This window comes from Jaculus jaculus, chromosome 9 (genome assembly GCF_020740685.1).
Source record: "Jaculus jaculus isolate mJacJac1 chromosome 9, mJacJac1.mat.Y.cur, whole genome shotgun sequence".
In the NCBI taxonomy this organism is placed as follows: domain Eukaryota; kingdom Metazoa; phylum Chordata; class Mammalia; order Rodentia; family Dipodidae; genus Jaculus; species Jaculus jaculus.
In genome coordinates this window covers 138,789,530-138,815,224 of record NC_059110.1, presented here as the reverse complement: position 1 = coordinate 138,815,224, position 25,695 = coordinate 138,789,530, and the positions used below count along the sequence as shown (strand labels likewise).

At 43.2% G+C, this 25,695-nt stretch overlaps 1 protein-coding gene across 1 annotated transcript in view; it reads right to left on the bottom strand.

The window, feature by feature from the left end:
* Positions 1-25,695, bottom strand: part of Tbcd (tubulin folding cofactor D) — a 197,122-nt gene that overhangs the window by 117,446 nt on the left and 53,981 nt on the right. The window contains exons 8-12 of the mRNA XM_045159196.1: positions 22,300-22,345; positions 19,704-19,836; positions 9,823-9,965; positions 6,518-6,578; positions 4,875-4,949 (exon numbers count right to left, since the gene is read on the bottom strand). Of these exons, the coding sequence (XP_045015131.1) occupies positions 4,875-4,949; positions 6,518-6,578; positions 9,823-9,965; positions 19,704-19,836; positions 22,300-22,345 (458 nt within the window). The remainder of the gene's footprint in view (positions 1-4,874; positions 4,950-6,517; positions 6,579-9,822; positions 9,966-19,703; positions 19,837-22,299; positions 22,346-25,695) is intronic.

The following is a 25,695-nucleotide window of genomic DNA, read 5'->3' as shown; positions in this document are numbered from 1 at the left end:
GATGCTACCTTGAAAATAAAAAGGGGGGGCTGGGGAGATGGCTTAGCAGTTAAGGTGCTTGCCTGTGAAGCTTAAGGATTCATGTTCAACTCTGCAGGTCCCAGGTAAGCCAGACACACAAGTTGATGCAAGTGCATAAGTCACATATGCGTACTAGGTCATACTTGCGCACAGGTGGTGCACATGTCTGGAGTTTGACTACAGTGGTTGGAGGCCCTGAAGCACCAATTCTCTCTCTCTCTCATAAAAAAAAAAAAAATCCAAAAAAGGAGGTAGGGCTGAAAAGATGGCTCAACAGTTAAGGCGCTTGCCTGCAAAGCCCAAGGTCCTAAGCTTGATTCCCCAGTAATCACTATAAGCCAGATGGCACAAGGTGGCACATGCGTCTAGAGTTCAACTACAGGCTGGAGAGATGGCTTCGCGGTGAAGCGCTTGCCTGTGAAGCCTAAGGACCCCGGTTCGAGGCTCAACTCCCCAGGACCCATGTTAGCCAGATGCACAAGGGGGCACACACATCTGGAGTTCATTTGCAGTGGCTGGAGGCCCTGGCGCGCCCATTCTTTCTCTCTATCTGCTTCTTTCTCTGTCTGTTGCTGTCAAATAAATAAATAAAAATTTAAAAAAAGATATATCTAGAGTTCAACTGCAGTAGCTAGAGGCCCTGGCAAGCCCATTCTCTCTCTCACTCTATCTGCTTCTTTCTCTCAAATAATAAACAATTTTTTTTATTTAAAAAAAATGGCTGTAGAGATGGCTTAGTGGTTAAGGCACTTGCCTGCAAATCTAAGGACCCATGTTCAACTCTACAGGTCCCACAAGATAGACACAAGGTGATGCAAGTGTGCAAGGTCCTTGTGCACAGGTGGCACATGCATCTGGAATTCAATTACAGTGGCTGGAGGCCCTACTGTGCCAATTCTCTCCCTCTCTCTCACTCTCACATAAAAGAAAAAAAAAACAAAAAATAGGACTGGAGAGATGGCTTGGTGGTTGAGATATTTGCCTGCAAAGCCAAAGGACCTCAGTTTGATTCCCCAGGACCCACATAAGCTGGATGCACAAGGTGGCACATGTTGGGCCTTGAGAGGCCCAGACATGAGGCCTGGTGGAACTTCCTGAGCCTACCTAAAGTTTGGCGACCTGTCTCTAGCCAGCTATGACTCAGCAGGATGCCTAATGGCCTCTGGCCTGCTACTTCTGCACAGGAAGTTATAGTTATCACGCGTGCGCTTAGAACCGATTATTTCAAAAGTCACAGTATGCTATTGGCCCTTGCACCTTATCCCCTCCTGAGATCCCCGCCTTTGTTCTCAACACTATATAAACACCTGCCTATTACAATAAAGTGAGATCCTGCTTTGATAAGATTCCCAGCTCGATGTGTTCCTGGCCATTGACACCCACCCTCCTCCTCAACCCCTTGGGAGGAACCAGCAGGCCTGGTCTTTCCTCAGCACTACCTGCCAGGGAACCCCGACAGGCATATGCATCTGGAGTTCGTTTGCAGTGCTGGAGGCTCTAGTGTACCCATATTCATTCTCTCTCTCTCTCTCTCTCTCTCTCTCCTTACCCTCTCTCACTCTCTCAAATAAATAATTAATTAATTTTTTTTTATTTCGAACAGTTTGGTGGTGGATGCTTATAATCCCAGCACCGGGGAGATGGGAGACAGGCAGATCCCTAGAGCTTACCAGCCAATCAGTCTAGCCTATTTGGCAAGCTGTAGGCCAGTGAGATCCTTACTCAAGAAAGGTAGACCCCTCCTGAAAATGATACCTGAAGTTGTCCTCTGGCAAGTGTGCGTGCACGTGCACGCACGCACACGTGAAGCCATTGCTCTCATGATGGGACACTAGCATGGACCTCCCTGAGTCATTAAAATACTGTTGCCCTTACATTCACCACCACCAGTGACTGAATCACAATTACAACTTTTTTTAAGTGCCAGATTTCTCATATTGTTTCTGCCCAGAGGCAATGTGACTTATTTCCAAATCCTGGGGATTTTTTGTTTTGTTTTGTTAAATATTTTTATTTACTTGGGAGAAAAGGAGGGGGAGAGGGATAGAGAGATAAGAGAGAAAGAATTAATAGGGTAAGCCAGGGTCTCTTGCCATTGCAAACCAACTCTGGGCACATGTGCTACTTTGTACATCTGGCTTTACATGGATAATGGGAAATCAAATTTGAACCAGCAGGCTTTACAAGCAAGTACCTTTAACCACTGAGCAATATATCCAACCCCCGTTTTCGATTTTTGTTTGTTTTTATTTTGTTTTCTGGGTTTTTTTTTTTTTTTTGGTTTTTTTTTTGAGATAGGGTCTCATGTAGTCAAGCTAATCTTGAACTTGCTATATAGCTGAGGCTGGTCTTGAATCCTCCTGTCTCTACCACCCACATGCTGGGATTACAGGAGTAGGTCACCAAGCCTGGCTCCACTTCTCCTTGTGTCCCTCAGAATTCTAATTGCAAAGAAAGGCTTCCTCATATTTTCCATAAACATCGATAACCAATGCTACAATTACTCCAATACAACCAATGCTATTTCTAAACTACAAGTCCCACCAGACAGTCTGAAAGATTGATATCACCACTGCACACTCATACCCAAGGTGGCCCAACTCTCACAGAATAGGGGGACAGAAAGAAACTCTGGGCAAGTAATAACAGTCATACCCAAGCTTAAGGCCATCCTAGAGAACAAATGATACAGAGATAGAAAAGCACTGGATACTGGGATGCCCTAAGTGTACAAGAATGAGAACCAAGGAAGCTTAGGCCTCTCTGCAGACCCAACATCATGATCCTTTCACCTACACACCAGTGTGCTGTTTTGGGTTCAGGATTTTAATGGAAGTTAGTTAGACCTTCCCTTCCTCTAGAACACAGCTACAAAAATGAGAGGCATTTTATATCTGCACCTATTAAAATATTAGAAGCATTGGAAGGTTAAATGAATAAGGATGATTAACTTAGGTTAAGCCTGCAAACCAGGAGGAAGGAAATTGGTCTGGGAGGAATGCAGGGTCCTGAAACACCCCAAGGGAATGGGCCAAAAGTACCAATGAGGCTAGAGGCAGGAAAAAGATGGGAGAGAAAAGCTCCAGGAGGGTCTAAATAAAAAACTCTTAGTGGAGGCCGGGTGTGGTGGCGCACGCCTTTAATCCCAGCACTCGGGAGGCAGAGGTAGGAGGATCACCATGAGTTCAAGGCCACCCTGAGACTACATAGTGAATTCCAGGTCAGCCTGAGCTAGAGTGAGACCCTACCTAAAAAAAAAAAAAAACTCTTAGTGGGGCTGGAGAGATGGCTTAGGAGTTAAGGTGCTTGCCTGCAAAGCCAAAGGACCCAGGTTCGATTCCCTAAGACCCATGTAAGCCAGATGCACAAGGGGGCACACACATCTGGAGTTGGTTTACAGAGGCTGGAGGCCCTGGTGTACCCATTCTCTCTCACTCTCACTCTCTCTCTACCTGCCTATTTCTATATCTCTCTCTGTCTCAAATAAATAAAATTGTTTAAAAATATAATTAAAAAAAAACTCTTAAGTGAACAAGGGGATGCAGAAACAACCTAAGAAAAAAACCAAAGCACACACCTGAGCTTGGGCAAGGATGTACAGGGTGGGCTGGAGGGCTGTGGGATCCAAACCCTTCCCAAACCTCTGCTCTCTAGGACAGCAAAAAGAAGAACTAAAGCCGGTGTGGTGGCACATGCCTTTAATCCCAGCACTTGGGAGGCAGAAGTAGGAGGATTGCTATGAGTTCAAGGCCAGCCTGAGCTAGAGTGAAACCCTACCACCCCCCCAAAAAAAGAGGAAGGAGATAATGACCTAGCTGCCCTCAGAAGCCAGAAAGCAAGATACAGCACTTAGGGCATCACCAGTATACCCACCCCCATCACCTCCAGAAAGAAATTCAGGGACAAGGCCTAAAACAAAGTTTCAGAATCTTAGGAAAAGAACCTGTACATATTTCTCTTCCCAACACTCTACAGAGCAGTCCCAATATGAAAAGTATTTTCTATTAGGCATATTTTACTGCATGTAGCATCATCCCAAAAAAGATAAGCAGTGTCTGACATACTGTCTCCTGCACACCACAAACTGTCACTGAACAGCCAGAGGCTAAGTAAGGAAGGGCCTGCTCCAGAAGGAAGTCGACCCAGGCTGCTAAAGAAGATATCTCTAGAGACCAAGCAGCATACACCAGAATACCCAAAGTTCTGACAACCCACTTTATGCCAGTCAGTCACAGACACACTGGGTAATAGGCCCAGAACAGCACTGCCACCATAAAGTAGAGGCCTGGACTAAACTGACACCCCTTCATAATACTCTGCTTCCAAAACCTAGAAGATATCACACAGAAAATAGCAATCCCTGAGAAGGGAATAAAACCAATGTTTCTACCTACAGGCATGCTATACTAGTCTGCAGGCTCAGACTCACAGCCATTCATACCTCATCATACATAGGCCATGTACCTCTCAAACCCAGAATTTAAAAAAAAAAAAAAAAAGCTTCAATTCATTACAATTTAATTCAACTTCAAACCCAGGTGGCCATACTAACTAACAACCCATGATAGGGACAGATCCAGAACATTCCCTCAACCCAGATGCTCAGTCCACAGTGTGGGCCAGAAAAATGAAAATCTATACATGCATGGGTTCAATACTGGCTTAGCTTCTTCCTTAGGGTTCTAAATACATGATGCTGTCAAAAGAGCAACAAACCTGATAACTGGAGTTCTCAAGTTTAATTGAAAAGGGAAAAACAGGTTTTGGGGTTCTTATAAATAGCTTAATTGAAAAAATGTAATAGCACATACAAAAGAAAAGCCACTAGTTTGTCCTTGAAGTTGAGAACATACCTGAAACAGTCCAACACAGAACCCACTACGTCATCAGCCAGCTCCCTGGGAAGCCTTCCAGCCATTCTACCAATTCTGAAAAAGAAAAGCAACAGTCCATCAACAACATGTGATGATCATCATCCTGAGCAGGTCTCCTGTTCCCCAGAGAACAGAAAGGCAAGCTTCAAATCTAACTCAGCAACCAACCCTCATCATGTCAGGGATAAGACAAGTGAATCCTCAGACATGGGGATAAAGGTGTGTGGTCCCTCTCTCCATATTAATGTGAACACTGAGCCCATCAATGATCATGAGACACACCCAAGCACCAGACAATTGATGCTCCAACCCAAGCCCTCCCACCTGGCTGGACTATTCCACTTCCGTAGGAGACTAGCACAGGCCCTACACAGAGGAAGTCCAGAGGACTGAAGTCAGGCCAGAAAAAAAATGATCCTCCTAACTTTTCTCACTGTGCATTTATTTGTCCATCATACTCAGCCAGGCTGACGTGGACCAAGAAACATCTACTGCTGACATAAATGTGGAAGTCCATCGCAGCCCCTTCAGCCCATAGGATGCTTTAGGACATTTGAACAGGACATCCCAGGGAACCTGTGGGCAAAAAGCAGATCTGTCCCACTATATTTTCTCCAAATAGGGTCTCACCTTTGTATGAATCCACTATACACAGCCTCATAACCTACAGGGAGCCTAAACATCAAGCTCAGTAATTATCTTTAAACATGCATTATAAAGCAGTAACTCTATTTGAAAACCTGTGTAAACCCATTTAAAGTTATTTTGGGCATGTATATGTATATGCTGTAAGTTCATGTGTACACACACTCAGGTGGAGGCCAGTGACATAACGTTGTCTTCCTTTATTGCTTTTCCTCTTTGAAATTAAGTCTCTCACTGAACCTAGAACTCACAGATTCAGCTTAATAGATTGGCTGGCCAGAGCCATTAGTTTCTGCCTCCCCAGCACTGGGATTATATAAGCAAACACCACTACGCCAGCATTTTACATGGGTGTTGGAGATCCAAACACAGGTCATCATGCTTGCTCAGCAAGCACTTTCAGGCACTGGGTCATCTCCCCAGCCCCATGTAAAGTTTGGGTGTTTTGTTTTTTTCCTTTCAAAATACTTTATTTACTTGAACGAGAAAAAAAGGCTAGAGAGTTAGCAATTAAGGCACTTGCCTGCAAAGCCTAAGGACCCAGGATTGCTTCTCCAGGTCCCACATAAGCCAGATGCAAATGGTGATACATGCATCTGGAGTTCGTTTGCAGTAGCTGGAGGCCCCGGCACACCCATTCTCACTCTATCTTTCTTTCTCTCTCTCTCCCTCCCTCCCTCCTTGGTCTCTAATAAATAATTAAGTAAAAATAAATCTTTTTTTAAAAAAAAGGGAAAAACATTGGCATGCCAGGGCCTCCTGCCACTGCAAATAATGCATGTGCAGTTTGTACATCTGGCTTTACATGGGTATTGGGGATCTGAACCTAGGTTTTGCAAGCAAGTGCCTTTACTACTGAACCATCTCCCCATCCCCCATTAAAGTTTTTAAAGCCTGAAGAGGCAATACTGAGACACACATCTGCCCCTCAACTAGAGCACTCAGCACCTACCCTCACCTAGAGGACCTATACCTACCCTTTAGCTGCAGACCACCGCACCACAGTGTCCTTGTCCTTCAACCCAACCAGCAGCTGCTCTGCAAAAACCAGAACACAAACCATCAGCCTTGATAAATTCTTAATCCTCTGGCTTACACATAGCCCACACCACCCATCTCACACATCACTCCAAAGACACATTACAGAAACAACATTACTAATATGGTGAAGCTGAGCATGGTGGTTCACACCTATAATCCCAGCACTTGGGAGGCACAGGTAGGAGGATCACCGTGAATTCGAGGTCACCCTGAGACTACATAGTGCATTCTAGGTCAGCCTGGGCTAGAATGAGAGACCCTACCTCGAAGAACCAAAGAAAAAAGAATCTTATGGTAGCTGAGGAGATGCCTCAATAGTTAAAGTGGCTTGCTTGCAAAGCCTACCAGCCCAGTACCCACATAAATCCAGATACACAAAGTGGCACATGTTTCTGGAGTTGGCTTGCAATGACAAGAGGCCTTGACGCGCGCACACGCACGCACACACACACACACACACACACACACACACACACACACACACATTCTCTATCAAATAAATAAATAAAAATGTTTTTAGAAAGGCTGGAAAGATGGCTTAGTGGTAAAGGTACTTGCTTGCAAAGCCTGACAGCCTGGGTTCAATTCCCAAGCATCCACATAATGCCAGATGCATAAAGTGGTACATGTATCTGGAATATGTTTGCGGTAGCTAGAGGCACAGACATGCCAAAACTCTCCCCCATCTCTTTCTCTCAAATAAATATTGTTTTTAATTTTTTTGTTTGTTTATATTTATTTATTTATTTATTTGAGAGCAACAGATAGAGAAAGAGGCAGCTAGAGAGAGAGAGAGAGAGAGAGAGAGAGAGAGAGAGAGAATGGGTGTGCCAGGGCCTCCAGCCAGGGCAAACGAACTCCAGACACGTGTGACCCCTTGTGCATCTGGCTAACATGGGTCCTGGGGAATTGAGCCTCGAACCGGGTCTTTAGGCTTCACAAGCAAGCATTTAACCACTAAGCCATCTCTCTCCATCAAATAAATATTTTAAAACTGTATTTTTTAAAAAGAAATCTTAATTTTTTAACAAAAACTCTTTATTTTATTTACTTATTTGTAAGCACAGAGAGAGAGAGAAGAGAAGAGAAACAGAGAAAGAATAGGCATGCCAGGGCCTGTAGCCACTGCAAACGAACTCCAGATACATGTGCCCCTTGTACATCTGGCTTATGTGGGTCCTAGGGAATTGAACCTGGGTCCTTTGGCTGCACAGGCAAATGCCTTAAACACTAAGCCATCCCTCCAAACCCCCCTTTTTTTACTTTTTTGGTTTTTCAAGGTAGGATCTTGCTCTAGCCCAGGCTGACCTGAAATTCAATGTTAGTCTCAGGGTAGCCTTGAACTCATGGCAATCCTCCTACACCTCTACCTCACGAGTGCTGGGATTAAAGGCGTGTGGCACCACTTCTAGATAAAATGAATCTTAATTTTTATAGAGTATGGTGGCACAGGACTATAACCCCAACATTCAGGAGGTTAAAGCAGAAGAACTGCAAGTTGAAAGACAGCCTGGAGTACATATGAGACCCTGTCTAGGAAGAGAACAGAGAGGAAAGGAAAGGGATAGAGGAAAAAGTCTTAATTTTTGTGGGGCTGGGGAAGGGTTTCAAGATAGGGTCTCACTCTAGCCCAGGCTGACCTGGAACTCACTCTGTAGTTCCAGGCTAGCCTCAGACTCACAGTGATCCTCCTACCTCTAACTACTGAATGCTGGGATTAAAAGCATGCTCACCAGGCTGGAGATGGCTTAGTGGTTAAGGCATTTGCCTGAAAAACCAAAGGATCCTAGTTCAACTCTCCAGTACCCACATAAGCCAGATGCACAAGGGGTGTATGCAGCTGGAGTTCATCTGCAATGGCTGGAGGCCCTGGCATGCCCATTCTCCCTTCTCTCTCTCTCTCTCTCTCTCTCTCTCTCTCTCTCTCTAATAAATATATATATGCAATTAAAAAAAAACATGCTCACCATGTCCAACTAAGAGTCTTAATTAAAATTATAATAAAAAGCATGTCCTCCCCTGTTTTTAAATAACCACAGGAAGCTCATTTCTCTCACTTCCCAACAAGAGACTATAGCCCATCAGGGCAGTCAAAAGGGAGTAGCATTTCTCCCCAGATGGAGGACAAGGGCAAGGGCCTCCCCAAGCCATAGGAGAATAAGTCCAGAAACACTAAACCAACTGGGAAGGGTTTCTCAGAGGCAGATGAGCCCTCTGTGGCCACCCAGAGACAGTTAGAAAGTCATCCCAGGTTACACAATAAGGGACCCTAAACCTTGGTCAGAGGGCAAGCCTATGAACTGACATAGAGAAAAAAGCTACACTGTGGACAGAGAAAATAAGTCAGCATACTGGGTGGTCTTGGGTAAGAAAAATGGAAGGGAATGTGCCTGGGGCAGGTGGGCAACGGGGAAGAGGCAGAGAGAGCTCAATCTGGGACTTTGGAGCTCAGAGTAGCTTGAAGAAACCCAAGACAGGTGCTATTAACATCAACTAAGAAAGGGGAGCCCCAAAGGCATTAGGGGTCAAGGAAAGGATCAAACACAAGTGAGGGCTGGCCATGAGATCAATACCCACAATGATCAAGGAGTTAGTATGGACACTACATATAGACAAGTCTAGGAGAAAACCTGACCTGAAGGGATCCAAGTGGGTGTGAGTGGACAGAAAACAATGAAGGGGTAGAGTCAACTGTCCCTGAACCTCCAAGCCAGGATCCCCACAAGAGGGAAGTAGTGACATAATACCTCATCCAGCCTAGGCAGAAAAGATGAGTGAGTAACAGCCAGTCCAAGGTTGACCTCAATATGAGGCTCTGCTGATGGTTGGCCACCTGTGCAGCAGCCTCTATGCTGGGCAAAGAGGCACAGGGTCAAGATATCCCTGCAAGGTGTAGGGACCTAAAGGGGCTTGAGATGGTCCCTGAGCAAAGTATGCTTGCTCAAAAAGGAAGGGTGTGGAGACCTGAACCTCAGTTTCCTTGGGAGTTATGCTTTCCCAGAGACATCCAGAGGGAGCAGTTCGTGGGTCTGGTTGAATGTTGTGGAAGAGCTAAGAGCCAATGGAATATCTGGGGCACCTGGAGTGAACATCCATGGAGAGGTCAAGTCAGCAGCCATATGCTCAGTAAAGTGACACAGGTCACCAGAAGAAAAAAAGGGGTGGGTAGGCAAAGAGAGGGATGGCCTAAACCATGTCCCAGAAGTGGGCATACATGACATCTGCTGCAGATCTCACTTACCTATGACACTTTCCACCCCCTCTGGGACATCGTAGTCCTCATCACCATCCGAAGTCACACTGTCAGACAGCAGCTTCTGTTTGCTCCTACCATGGGCAGACAGCTGCAGGTTAGCAGCCAATGACCGGCAGCCACGCTGATACCTACATGGAAAAAAGTACTCTCAAGGTCAGTTGGCACAACTGACCCTAAAAATAAGTTTATTGGTGAACTCTTCATCTTGGAACCATAAATAATGCCTATGAAAATACCACACACTATACAGACAGGAGGAAAAGGAAGAGCACCAAAGTGCTATTATCAGAACAAACTTCAGAAAAAGTCAGCCTATATCACAGAGGTATATCCTAATTCTGAACAGTCCTGCCCACAGCAAAGCTTCATGGCAGAAAGACAAGGGTAGAGCCTGACCACAGTGTACACATGGCAGAAATTATTTACAAGCAGGTGGCTATCTTCCTTAGTTGCTTGGCCTTCTGACCTTTACCCAGGCCACAGGGATGCTCCTTATTCATGGCACATCTCATCAATCACTGGCTCCTGTAGAGTGTACTTGAATACTGCTCACAAGATCCCCCACACCGTGGCCCTGTTGCCCAGCAAGGAAGGCATACAACATTTCTCCCTGGATGTACTATAAAGGGGTTGGGCCATCTAAAAACTACTTAGCAACATAACTCTGCACAGTTCCTGCCTCCGTTTGGAAAGAGGGAATGTGGTACTACTGGTGAGCCACTATGAGGACAAAAGAGAAAGCAGGCACAGGGCACTGAAAGCTTGAAAATACCACTTTTCTTATCAAAGTGAGATTGGGCTGACTTCCATGCAGGCCTGGTGTCTAACACGTCCAAAGTGAACCTTTGAGGCCACAGCCCAAGGCCAGCTTCCTAAGGGTAAACACACAGGCTGTGGAGTCAGAACGCAGCATAGTGTCAGCACTGATGCTGCCAACTGCAACAATGAATGGCTCTCCAATTTCCTTGAAGAACAGAAAGGTGGGAGCCAGTATTAAGGTGGTCTGGGGCACCTCCTCCTCATTTAGCCTGGAAGAAGCAACACTCATAAGAATCAGGATGCCAGAGTGACCAAAGCTCACATCCAAGGTAAGGTCACAAAACGCCTATCTGGCTCTAACAACCCAGCCTAAAGAAGACAGCAGACCTGGGCTAAAGAGATGACTTGGCAACTAAGGTGCTTACCCACAAAGCCAAATGACCCAGGTTCAATTCCCCAAAACCCACATAAAGCCGATGCACAAGGTGGCACATGCATTTGGAGTTTGTTTGCAGTGGTTAGAGGTCCTGGAGCATCCATATTCTCCCTCCCTACCCCCCCCCCTCTAATTAATTAGTTAAGATCAGCCAATACCCTTCACCACTATAGGACTCTGACCAGAGGAACAGCTGACCCCACCCCAACCATGCCCATAGAAACTTTGAGGAAAAAATGCCACAGCTTTAATCTGCTGAATTTGGGGTATAGATAACTACCACAAGATACTGTCAGGACTGTCACTGGGAGAAAAGGACTCACTAATGTGGCCACTGACACTAGGGAGTGCATCACAGATCTCATAGGAAAAGCACAAACCATGATGTTCAGTGACCAAAGACCAGCAAGCATCAAGTCACAGAGACAAACATTGGACAGAAACCAAGCCACCATGCAGGGCACATTCCCCCCACCTCATCCCACCCAGCAACAAGCATGGTTGTTTACGCCTGTGACACTTTTACTGAAAAGTAAGTTGTGTACGAAATTAAAACTGCAGCACCAAAGTAGGAGAGATCCAGGGCATCCAGAGCCCACACAGGCAGGCCTAAGTGGACCCTGCAGCAGCGGCTTTGGCTCTGGCAGCAGCTGCTCTGGCAGCGGCAGCAGAAGCAGAGGCTCTGGCTCTGGCATTGGCAGCGCCAGCTCTGGCAGCAGCAACAGCGGCGGCGGCAGAGGTGGATCCATCAGCAGCAGCTCCAGCTCCAGCAGCAGCAGCAGTGGCAGCTCCAGCAGCAGCAGCAGCAACGAGGGCTCCAGCAGTGGTGGTGCCAGGTCTGTGGGGCCACAGCTGCCAGGCTCAGCCTGCCCCATAGGAAAAGCCATTGCCCAGCTCCAGGAAACAGAACAGTGGTCCCGGAATCCAGCCAGCCTACTTGAACCCACAGGACACCAAAGAGGGATGCATAACTGAGACCAAAATCATCCAAAAAGGTAACTGGGATTGCACCAGGGAAGGGTCTCATTTGGTCACAAGCTGACTTGGAACCCTCAACAGACCAGAAATCTTAACCCCTTTGTTGATAGGAGATATGGTTGTCATAATAACTACTCTTGCATAAATACTCAGTAACGTTTTTCATTGAATGTGTACATTGTTTAGTTATATTTTAGAATCTATCTGTATTGTGTTCCACTCAGCCTACTTGAATACTCCCATAGCAAGCAAACCCAACCCCTAGGAACACCCTTGTAGACACTCTGACAGTCTTAAGAGCCACACCTAACACCTTAAGCTCCTACCCTGAAGATATATAACAAAAAATCAATTGATACAGCTAAGAATATCCAGCTAGCTAGAAAATCCAAGCATTAACTTAATCCAAGAGGCAAAAATATATACATAACACAAGAAACACTAAAAAGAAAGACAATATAAATCCACCAAAAAGTATTAATGCATCAGAAATGACTTCCAGTGAAAATGAGTTAGAGGAAATGCCTGAGAAAGATTTCAAAAGAATGATTGTAAATATGTTCAAAGAAGTCAAAGAAGGAATCAAAGAGGAAAACAAAGAAATCAAAGAAGACACAGAACACCAATTTAATGAAATAAAGAAGTCAATACAAGATATAAATAAGGAAATAGAAATAATAAAGAAAAGCCAGTCTGAATTACTAGCAATGAAGTTAATGAAATTAAAAAAAAAAAAAAAAAAACACTCTGTAGAAAATCTCACCAGTAGAATGGATGAAGGAGAGGACAGGATATCTAAGCTAGAAGACCAGGTAGCAGATCTAATACAGTCCAACAAAGAGAAAGACAAACTATTAGGAAAGTATGAATGGGAATTTCAAGATACTCGGGACACTATGAAAAAAAGATCAAACATAAGAATTCAGGGTATAGTAGAATGAGAAGAATTTCACTCCAAAGGCATAGAAGGCATCTTCAACAAAATCAAAGAAGAAAACTTCCCCCAAATTGGAAAAGAGGTGTCAAAGCAGATAGAGGAATCCTTTAGAACACCAACCAGACAAAACCTGTAAAGAACCTCTCTTCACCATATTATAATCAAACTACCAAACACACAAACCAAAGAAAAAATATTGAAAGCAGTCAGAGAGAAAAATCCAGTTACCTACAAAGGCAAGCCCATCAGGATCACAGCAGATTACTCAACACAAACTTTAAAAGCTAGAAGGGCTTGGAGTGATGTATTCCAAGTTCTGAAAGATAACAACTGTCAACCAAGGTTACTTTATCCTGCAAAGCTATCCATTCAAATAGACGGAGAAATAAGGACATTCCATGACAAAAGCAGGCTAAAGGAGTATTTGAAGACAAAACCAGTTCTACAAAAAATACTTAAGAGATTCCCCCATGCCGAAGAGAAGGAAAAGCACACATATAAGGAACCTGGAAAAAACAATACTCAAATGCTAGTGAACACAAGAGAACAAAGGTAGAACCAGAACTACAAAAAAAAATGGCAAACATAAATACACACCTTTCAATAATATCTTTTAATATCAACAGCCTCAATGCCCCAACCAAAAGACAGAGATTTTCAGACTGGGTTAAAAAGCAGGATTCTAGCTGGGCATGGTGGCGCACACCTTTAATCCCAGCACTCGGGAGGCAGAGGAAGGAGGATCGCTGTGAGTTCGAGGCCACCCTGAGACTCCATAGTGAATTCCAGGTAAGCCTGGGCTAGAGTAAGACCCTACCTCGAAAAAAAAAAAAAAAAAGCAGGATTCTACAATTTGTTGTCTCCAAGAAACTCACCTTTCTACAAAGGATGGACCTTACCTTAGGGTAAAAGGATAGAAAAAGGTGTTTCAAGAAAATGGGCCTAGAAAACAAGCAAGGGTTGCTAACCTAATATCTGACAAGGTATAATTTAGTCCAACATTAGTCAAGAAAGATAAGGAAGGTTACTTTATATTGATTAAGGGCACACTCGAACAGAAGGACATTACAATCCTAAATATATATGCACCTAACATCAGTGCTCCCAAATTCATCAAACAAACACTACTAGAACTAAGGTCACAGATAACACCAAACACAGTGGTAGTGGGGGACTTCAACACCCCACTTTCATCAATTGACAGGTCATCCCAGGAAAAAATAAACAGAGAGGCATCTGGACTAAATGAGATCATAGAAGGAATGGACCTAAAAGATATATACAGGACATTTCATCCAAATGCTACAGAATATACATTCTTTTCAGCAGCACATGGAACATTCTCTAAAATAGACCATATATTAGGACACAAAGAAAATCTTTTTTTTTAAATTATTTATTTATTTATTTGAGAGCGACAGACACAGAGAGAAAGACAGATAGAGGGAGAGAGAATGGGCGCGCCAGGGCTTCCAGCCTCTGCAAACGAACTCCAGACACGTGCGTCCCCTTGTGCATCTGGCTAATGTGGGACCTGGGGAACCGAGCCTCGAACCAGGGTCCTTAGGCTTCACAGGCAAGCGCTTAACCGCTAAGCCATCTCTCCAGCCCCCTCTTTTTTTTTTTTTTAATTTTAAAATTATTTATTTATTTATTTGAGAGCGACAGACACAGAGAGAAAGACAGATAGAGGGAGAGAGAGATGGACACAAAGAAAATCTTAACAAATACAGGAAAACTGAAATAATTCCTTGCATTATATCTGACCACAGTGGAATCAAACTACAAATCAATAGCAAGAAAAGCTATAGATCATAAACAAAATCATGGAAACTAAACAAGGCATTACTAAATGATGAATGGGTCAATGAAGAAATCGAGAAGGAAATCAAAAAATTCATAGAGTCAAACGATAATGAGAACACAACATACCAAAATCTCTGGGACACAATGAAGGCAGTACTAAGAGGTAAATTTATAGCTTTAAGTGCCTGTGTTAAGAAATTAGAGGGCTGGAGAGATGGCTTAACGGTTAAGTGCTTGCCTGTGAAGCCTAAGGACCTCGGTTCAAGGCTCAATTCCCCAGGACCCATGTTAGCCAGATGCACAAGGGGGCGCTCGCATTTGGATTTCGTTTGCAGTGGCTGGAGGCCCTGGCGCGCCCATTCATTCATTCTCTATCTATCTAACTATCTATCTATCAATCTATCTATCTGTCTATCTGCCTCTTTCTCTGTCTGTCACTTTCAAATAAATAAATAAAAATAAACAAATAAAGAAATTAGAAAGGTCGCAAGTAAATGACCCTATACTTCACCTTAAAGCCTTGGAAAAAGAAGAACAAGGCAAACCAAAAATCAGTAGACGGGAAGAAATACTAAGGATTAGGGCAGAAATTAGGGAAATAGAAAGAAAAAAAAAGACAATCCAAAGAATCAATGAAACAAAAAGTTGATTCTTTGAAAGGACAAACAAGATTGATCAGCCCTTAGCAAATCTGACCAAAAGAAAGAGAGAAGAGACCCAAATTAATAAAATTAGAGATGAAAAGGGTAACATCACAACAGACACCAGAGAAATTCAAAAAATCATAGGGACATACTATAAAAACATATACTCCACTAAGTATGAAAATCTGAAAGAAATGGAGGATTTCCTTGATTTATACGACCTACCTAAATTAAATCAAGATGAGATTAATAACTTAAATAGACCTATAACAAGTATGGAGATCCAAGCAGTTATCAAAAATCTCCCAAATAAAAAAAGTCCAGGCCCAGATGGATTCACTGATGAATTTTACAAGACCTTCAGGGAAGAACTAACACCACTGCTTCTTAAGCTTTTCCATAAAATAGAAAAAGAAGGAATCCTACCAAACTCCTTCTACGAAGCCAGCATTACCCTGATATCAAAACCAGGCAAAGATAGAACAAAAAAAGAAAATTACAGACCAGTCTCCCTCATGAACATAGATGCAAAAATTTTCAACAAAATATTGGCAAACAGAATACAAGAATATATCAGAAAGATCATTCACCACGACCAAGTAGGCTTTATCCCAGAGATGCAGGGATGGTCCAACATACACAAATCAATAAATGTAATACATTATATAAATGGATTGAAGGACAAAAATCACATGATCATCTCAGCAGACACAGAAAAAGCATTTGACAAAGTACAACATCCCTTCATGATAAAAGTCCTACAGAGATTAGGAATAGAAGGATCATATCTCAACATAATAAAAGCTATTTATGACCAGCCTACAGCCAACATATTACTAACTGGGGAAAAACTGGAAGCTTTTCCACCAAAATCAGGAACAAGACAAGGGTGTCCACTGTTCCCACTTTTATTTAATATAGTACTGGAAGTTGTAGCCATAGCAATAAGGCAAGAGACGAGCATAAAAGGGATAAAAGGGGTACAAATTGGAAAGGAAGAGATCAAGTTATCTTTCTTTGCAGATGACATGATTCTATATATAAAGGACCCTAAAGACTCTACCAGCAAACTGTTAGAGCTGATAAACACCTACAGCCACATAGCACGATACAAAATAAATACACAGAAATCAGTAGCATTCCTATATGCTAACAACAAACACACAGAGAATGAAATCAGAGAATCACTGCCATTCACAATTGCATCAAATACCAAGGAAGTACAGGATCTCTACAATGAAAAATATAAAACACTCAAGCGAGAAATTGTAGAAGACACTGGGATATGGAAAAACATCCCTTGTTCCTGGATCAGAAGAATCAACATTGTGAAAATGGCAATCTTACCAAAAGCAATTGACACATTTAATGCAATCCCCATCAAAATTCCAAAGGCATTCTTCAAGGAAATAGAAAAGACAATCCAAAAATTTATTAGGAATCACAAAAAAACCTCAAATATCTAAAATAATACTGAGCAACAAAAATGAGGCTGGTGGTATTACCATACCTGATTTTAACCTATACTACAGAGCCATAGTAACAAAACAGCATGGTACTGGCATAAAAGAAGACATGTACATCCATGGAACAGAATAGAGAACGCAGATGCAAGTCAAAGTAGCTACAGCCACCTGATATTCGATAAAAATGCCAAAAATACTCACTGGAGAAAAGACAGCCTCTTCAGCAAATGGTTCTGGGAAAACTGGCTATGTATCTGTAAAAGGATGAAAATAGAGTCTTCTCTCTCTCCATGCACAAGAATTAAGTCCAAATGGATTAAAGACCTTAACATCACACCTGAAACTCTGAAACTGCTAGAGGAAAAAGTAGGGGAAACCCTTCAACGTATTGGTCTTGGCAAAGACTTTCTGAATACAACCCCAATTGCTCAGGCAATAAAGCCACAGATTGACTGCTGGGACCTCATGAAATTACAAAGATTTTGTACAGCAAAGGACACTGTGAATAAAGCAAAGAGGCAACCTACGGAATGGGAAAAAATCTTTGCCAGCTATACATCTGATAGAGGATTAATATCTTGGATATACAAAGAAATCAAAAAAATTAAATAATAAGAAATCAAACAAGCCAATTAAAAAATGGGCTATGGAAATAACTAGAGAGTTCCCAAAAGAAGAAATATGAATGGCATATAAGCATCTAAAAAGCTGTTCTACATCCCTAGTCATCAGGGAAATGCAGATTAAAACTACATTGAGATTCCATCTCACTCCTGTCAGATTGGCCACCATCATGAAAACAAATGATCATAAATGTTGGCGGGGATGTGGAAAAAGTGGAACCCTTCTACACTGTTGGTGGGAAGGCAATCTGGTCCAGCCATTGTGGAAATCAGTGTGGAGGTTCCTAAAACAGCTAAAGATTGATCTACCATACGACCCAGCTATAGCACTACTAGACGTATATTCTAAGGACTCATCTCATTTCCTTAGAAGTACATGCTCTACCATGTTTATTGCTGCTCAATTCACAATAGCTGGGAAATGGAACCAGCCTAGATGTCCCTCAACTGATGAGTGGATAATGAAGATATGGCACATTTACACAATGGAGTTCTACTCAGCGGTAAAGAAAAATGAAGTTATGAAATTTGCAGAAAAATGGATGGATCTGGAAAGGATTATGCTAAGTGAGGTAACCCAGGCCCAAAAAGCCAAGTGTCTCATGTTCTCTCTCATAAGTGGATCCTAGCTACAGATGACCGGGCTTCTGTGTGAGAAGGAAAAACTCAGTAGCAAAGGCCAGTAAGCTAGAAAAGAGATAGAAAGGGAAGAGAAAGGAAGGGAGGGGGGCACTTAGTAGGATGGTATTGTATATATGTAAGTAGAAGAATATATTACTGGGAGTGAAAAGGACCAAAAATGAGGTCTGGGGAAGAGATTGAGTAAAGGAAAGGTGTGGAGGGACAGCTAATCAAAATCTAAGAGGATATAAATAAAACATATGTAATCCTACTTTTTTGGACAATGCAACACTCAGTAGCTGTAGATTGTTGCTAGAAAATTTTCAGTGCCAGGGATGGGATATCTTCCAGTGAGTTGTTGGCCAGGGAGATCCCTGATGCCCCCAAAACATTATAGGCCATTGTTGAAGCCCTTGGTTTCCCACCAGGAATAGATGGTAAGACCCTATTGCTGAAGACTTCATATACTTGGGCTGCAAGGCCACTGAAAAATCTTGCTGGAACTGAGCTGATAACCTCCTCCATGTAGACCAGCTGACAGAAAGATGGAAGAAGCAATTCTGCATGCAGTTCAATGGGAGAAAGAGAAATCACCAGTGAAGATACTTATCAGCGGACACTGCAAGCCTTGGCCAGCCAGGCCAAACGAGCCAACGGGTGCAAAAGTGGCACGTCTGTTATGGGGGAAACCAACTGCCCTCCAATTGGACTAGAGGCCCACTCCATGGGAAGGGATACATCCCTGATACTGAAAACTTAAAACAGGGGTAGTCATAATCCCTAGGGATGTAACATCTGCTGTTGTCTGGCCAAATGTATATACTATGCTTATCAAACTGCCCAGTAAACACCTCTGTTAATGTTCACACCCTTATATTAATGCTACTCTCACTTTTGGTTGAGAATCTTCTCTTTTCAGATGGCAGTGACCTTGGACAACTCAGAAGGTATCATAGTGATGGAAAGAAATGACCACAGTGTTCAGTACTGCAGTATCTGTATCACACCTTCCAAGGCTCAGGGTCTAATGCAGAAGAGGTGGCAGAAAGAATATAAGAGCCAAATGAATGGCAGGACTCCATACAACATGCTCCCTCCAGACACAAAATGGCCTGGATATCCATGGTCTCACAGTGCCTGATACTACCTGCATAAGACCATCATAAAAGGAGGAAAAGATCAAGACATCAAAAGTAAATGAGATGGTGCACTCCCTTAATCCCAGCATTTGGGAGGCAGGGGTAGGAGGATTGCTGTGAGTTTGAGGCCACCCTGAGACTGCATAATGAAATCCAGGTCAGCCTGAGCTAGAGTGAGACCTTACCTAAAAAAAAAAAAAGGTAAATGAGAGACTGATTGAGATAGGGAGTGGGTATGATGGAGAGTGGAGTTTCAAAGGGGTAAGTGGGTGAAGGGAGGGTATCACCATGGGGTATTTTTTATAATCATGGAAGTTGTTAATAAAAAAATTTTTTTTTAATTTTTACAAAATCATTTTAGACTCTAAAGAAAAAAGAAACACAGTAGATGGCATTTGCTGATCAGCCCATGCAACCATCACCACATAAGGTAGATACCAGCTTATACCCAACCCACCTCCAAGTGGCCACCTTTGGCTTTAGGAAGGTCAGCCCCAGCCGCTGTACAAGCTTTACCCCAAGCTTCCGCAACAGAGTCTGGTTGCTATCAGGAAGTTTGCATCCATCCAGGCACTGAAGCACAGTGTTGGCTGTGGATAAAAACACACAGTATGAAAGGAGGTTGCACATACCCCTAAAACCAGCAAATCCTACAAGCCCATGTCAAGTCACCAAATAAGCCACACTGAACCCCTGAGCCTTGATCCCAAGACCTCTTTCTCCTTAGGACACATGTCAACAGCATCTATACCTACTTGGTATCCTCACCAGGCAGCAAAAACTAAAATAGGGCTGGGGATATGACTCAGTGGGCAAAGCAATTACTGTGCAAGCCTGATAACCCAAGTTCAAATCCCCAGAACCCACAAAAAGCTGGATATATACCATGACTATAATCCCAACAAGCCTACAATAAAAGGGGACATGAAAATAGGACAATCTCAAAACTCACAAGCCAGCTAGCCTGGCATCTATAGCAGTGAACAAGAAACTCTATACCTCAAAGATGATGGAAGATGAGAAATGACCCATCCTCTGACCTTCACACACATGCATGGCATGCTCATACACACACACACACACACACACACACACACACTAAGGAGCTGGACATGGAGGCACATGCCTTTAATCCCAGAATTCAGGAGACAGTGATAGGAAGATCACTGTGAATTTGAGACCAGCTTAAAATTACAGAATGAGTTCCAGGTCAGCCTGGACTAGAGTGAAACCCTTCCCTGAGGGGAATCACTAGGGAAGGCACAGCATACAGGGAAGCCAACCTGCTGCCTGCTGCAAGTAGCCTTCAAGGGCCTGAAGGGCACAGAGACAGGCATAGGAGAGATCACACAAATGGATTGGAGCTTCCAGGATACAATTCATTCATCCAGTGATCACTTAACACTGTGTAGGAATGGAGATAATGATAGGACTGGAGGCTGAGTCCAGGAGAAGCTTGTGGAAGGGTCTCTCACACACAGAAGGCACCTGGCATGACTCTGGAATATCTAGACCATTCAGGGAACCAAGATGGGACTAGGAGAGAACAAGGATGGCATTCCATGCAGAGAGCAAGGGCCTAGGATAGAAGCAATGAGCTGGATATCAGGAGATGGCTTTACAGTGAAATGGACAACTAACACTATGCACATAAAGGGAGAGGAGGAAACAAACAGGCTGGGATATAGCCAAGAGCCTGGATAAGGTTTAGAGGACAAGATGACCGAAGAGTGAGAGAACATAATGAGATAATGTGGTGGGGAGGGGGTATGAAGCTACAGGGAAGGTGGATAAAGTGGCAAGACAGGGAGATAAGGTTACAACGGGAAGGAGGAGAGAGCAGAAAGGGAATGGGGAATGAGCAATGAGGTGATAGGAGAAATGGTGGGTTGAGCCAGGTGTTGTGGCATACATCTTTAATCTCAGCACTCAGGAGGCAGAGGTAGGAGGATTGCCATGAGTTCGAGGCCACCCTGAGACCACATAGCACATTCCTGGTCAGCCTGAGCTAGAGTGAGACACTACCTCAAAACAAAGGGGGGGAGGTGAGAGAGGAGAAGCATGAGGTAACAGGAAAGGGAGGTGGAAATGAGAAAGGAGGGAAGACAAGGCAATGAAATGTGGGGTGATATATGGATAAAGGGAAAATGAGGTGGTAGCAGGGACAGAAAGGATGAAGCAATGGGGAGGGATAAGGAATTAAATAACAGAGAAGGGGGGATGATAAGAGTGGTAAGGAGAAGACAGGAAAGGGATGGGAATGAGATGATGGAAGAACAGAAGATGAAGAGATGGGCTGGGTGTAGTGGCACACACCTTTAATCCCAGCACTCGGAGGCAGAGGTAGGAGGAATGCCATGAGTTCAAGGCCACCCTGAGACTACATAGTGAATTCCAGGTCAGCCTGAGCTAGTTTTCTCTGAAAAGAGAAAAACTAAAAAAAAAAAAAAAAAAAAAAAAAAAAGATGAAGTGATGGGGAAGGGATGACAGAGGAGGGAAAGAGATGAGGTAAGAGGGAAAAGAGGGGTACAAGAGCAAGATAAAAAGGAGGATGAGGGTCACAGCAATAGGAATGAGGGATGAGATAGTGGATCAAAGAAAAATAAAACGGTGAGGAAGAGAGAAAAAATGAAACAATGGGGAGAGGGATGAGGTGTGAGATAGGAGGGAGGATAAAGTGATGAAGACAAAGGGTGACAGGGGAAGAAGTGAAGAAATAGGAAACAGTAGTGGCACAAAGAACAAGTCTATAATAAGGTCCCTAGAGACCAGTGGTTACCTTAGGGCCATGACCAGTGCCCTTCTAGGATGAAGACAGGGCAACTGGGGTACTGCAAAACCCAGATCTCCAGAACAAGGCCCAAGTAATTTCCTCTATGTCAAATAACTAGGACAGTTTACCAAAAGTTACATTTTTAAAACACAAAAAGAGAAAACAAAGAGTTATGATAATATTCAAATATATCGTTACAGATTCTAATACCTAGGTAGTACACTTAGTTATTTATTCACAAACTCATCATAAACACAATGATCTTAAAATAAACCTTACCATAGGGTAGACAGTCTTCACGTTTTCCATGTTTAAATGTTTGGGCCTGAAAAAAAATAGTAAGTTTTTAATGCACCTATGAATTAAAATCATAAACAAATTACCAGAACAACTCATTGCATCTTCCAAAATTTTTATTCTGGACACGTATCACCCAACACCAACAAAAGAGATTCAGTATGAGAAAAAGAATTCAAGTGCTGGAGAGATGGCTTAGCAGTTAAGGCACTTGCCTGCAAAGCCAAAAGACCCATGTTCAATTCCCCAGGACCCAAGTAAGCCAGATGCAAAAGGTGGCACATGCATCTGGAGTACATCTGCAACAGCTGAAGGCCCTGGCACATCCATGTTATCACTCGGTCGCTCATTCTCTCTCTCTCTCTCTCTCTCTCTCTCTCTCTCTCTTTCTCTCCCTTTCAAACAAATAAAATTTTTAAAAAATTATAAGGTCCTGGAAAAAGGGACCTTCCAACAGTACCCTCACAGCAGGAACACATCAGAGTCTAGTCCTCTGAGGGGCACAGATGCTAACCTCCAAATGTGCAGACTGAATTAGTCTGCAAGGAGTCAGGAAAATCTCAGCAGAATCTACATTACCTGTATATAAATAAAGGCACCAAACAATAAAAGTTATACACCAAATGATCCACACAAAAGCAAAGAGTAAGAGGAATCCTCTCTCAAATCTTACTATCTTAGTCAGCCTAGGAGGGTTCCAACCTTGCCCTGCCACCTTACAAGTCTAATTTCTACCCACTGCCACAGGTGCTAACTCAATCTGGAACCTCTAGCTCATCTTCCCTGTGATGGCAGCCACTGCCAAATACACAGCACTATGAATGAACATGGAAACTGTCTGCCAAAAAAAAATTTGATCCTTACTATAATATTAGTCCTCTTTAGAACACTGGTTCTCTCATTAGAACACTGGTCCTCACTCACTAGACCTCTAATTCTCTCATTCAACATTGGTTCTCAGGGCTGGGGAGAAGGCTCAGTAATTAAAGGCACTTGCTTGCAAAGCCTGCCAGCCCCAGTTCAATTCCCAGCCACCCACATATAGCTAGCAGGCATTCTTTTGTAGCAGCAAGACCTTAGTATATACAGATGTGTGTGCTGGTTTCACACATACACACACAAACATGGAAAAAAACATAAATATACAATCCCAGAACTCAAGAAGCAGAGGCAAAAGGATTAATATACGTTAAACACCAGGCCAGGGCTATATAGAGAGCCCTGTTTCAAGAAACATACACATACATTAACACATATATAGAACACACAGACAGTCAGGTGTGGTGGCACATGCCTTTAATCCCAGCACTTGGAAGGCAAAGGTAGGAGGATCACCATGAGTTTGAGGCCACCCTGAGACTACATAGTGAATTCCAGGTTAGTCTGGACCATAGTTAAGACCCTATCTTGAAAAAAAAAGAAAAGAAAAGAAAAAACCACACAGGTACATGCATACACTTACACACAAATAAAACATATAAAAACACACATATGGTGCATGTATCTGGAGTTCATTTGCAGCTGCTAGAAGCCCTGGCACACCCATATTCATTCTCATCCTCATCTTCCTTCCCTCCCTCCCTCCCTCCCTCCCTCTCTCTTTCTCTCTCTCCCTCCTACCTGTTTCTCTCTGCTTGAAAATAAATCCCTGAGTTCTAGCAGACATCTAAGGAAATAAACAAAAATACTACCTTGTACAAGCTCTGAGAAAATACTTGCCAATTCCTTATGCAAGATCAAGGTTGCTCTGCTATGAACCCAAGATTACAGTAGAAAACTGCCACTGACCTCTGAGGAACACAAACACAAAATCTCTGGGGCTGAGAAATGGCTTAGCGGTTAAGATACTTGACTGCAAAGCCAAAGGACCCAGGTTCAATTCCCCAGGACCCACACAAGCTAGATGCACAAGGTGACACATGTGTATGGAGTTTGTTTACAATGGCTGGAAGCCCTGGAACACCCATCCTCTCCTCCCCTCCCCTCCCCTTCCCTTCCCTTCCCTCCTCTCTCTCTCTTTTTTTCTCTCTCATATATAAAGAAAAAAAATTAAAAATCTATCAAAGGCATATTAGTAAACTGACTACAACAACAAACTAGAAGAACTTCACCACTAGGAATAAATGGGTTTTATCAACTTTATACTAGGAATAGATTAAATGGGTTATCTCTCATTAGAAAGGAATGCAAAGCTGGTATAGCATCCAACAATCAACTAATGAGATACACCAAATTAATAGAATAACAAACTAAAAACACATAATCACCTTAATAGAAGCAAAACATCTGATAAAATGCAACACCTTTCCTGATAAAAGCCCCAACAAATTGTGAAAAAAAAAGTCTTCACATGATAAAGCAGCTAGTATACCTGCTGCTGATGTCACACTCCCTACAAAAGCCACTTGCTAACCCTTAGTCTGACAACAAGAAGCCTCCACATTTGAAAAAGGAAAGTGTCCGATGGAGGAATAGAAAGATCTTCCCAACCTCACCAGTGGGGTTCAGGTGGAGAAGCAGAAGCTTCCAGGAAGAGGAATGCCTTGGGAGCTATAGGTAGACTATACTGAAACTAACAGAAAAGATAAACACATCTTGTGCCCCTCCCTTCCATATACAGTCCTCTACCTGTTGGGAATGCCTGAAGTAGATTCCAGTGGCACACAATTATCACAACCACTTGGAGATAACAGATAGGACAGGGACACTGGCTTTAATCATAACGATAGGGACACTATGGCCAGGTGCAATGGCACGTGCCTTTAATCTCAGCCCTCTGAAGGCTGAGGTAGGGAGGATATCTGTGAGTCCAAGGTCAGCCTGAGACAATATAGTGAATTCCATCCAGGTCAGCCTGGGCTACAATGAGACCCTATCTCAATAAAACAAAAATAAAATTAAGGGGCTAGAGAAATGGCTTGGCAGTTAAGGCACTTGCATGCAAAGCCAAAGGACCCAGGTTCAACTCCCCAGGACCCATGTAAGCCAGATGCACAAGGGGCACAAGCATCTAGAGTTCGTTTGCAGTGGCTGGAGGCCCTGCCAAGCCCATTCTCTTTCTCTCTCTACCTGCCTATTTCTGTATCTCTCTCTCTCTCTCTCTCTCTCTCTCTCTCTCTCTCTCTCTCTCAAATAAATAAATAAATCGTTTAAAAAATAAAAGAAAAAGATAGGGAGTTTGAGCTCTGGCCATCCATACTTACTGGCTATTGGTTGTGTCTCTCTGCTGTGGATGTACAGAGTGAGCTAGCGTCCTCTGCCATAATACTTCCCCTCAAATCAGTAAGCCTGAAATAAACCCTTTTCTACCATTAAAAAAAAAAAAAAAATAGGGGCATTAAAGGCCTAAAAGCAGCAGGTTAGTCACTTTCCAGACAG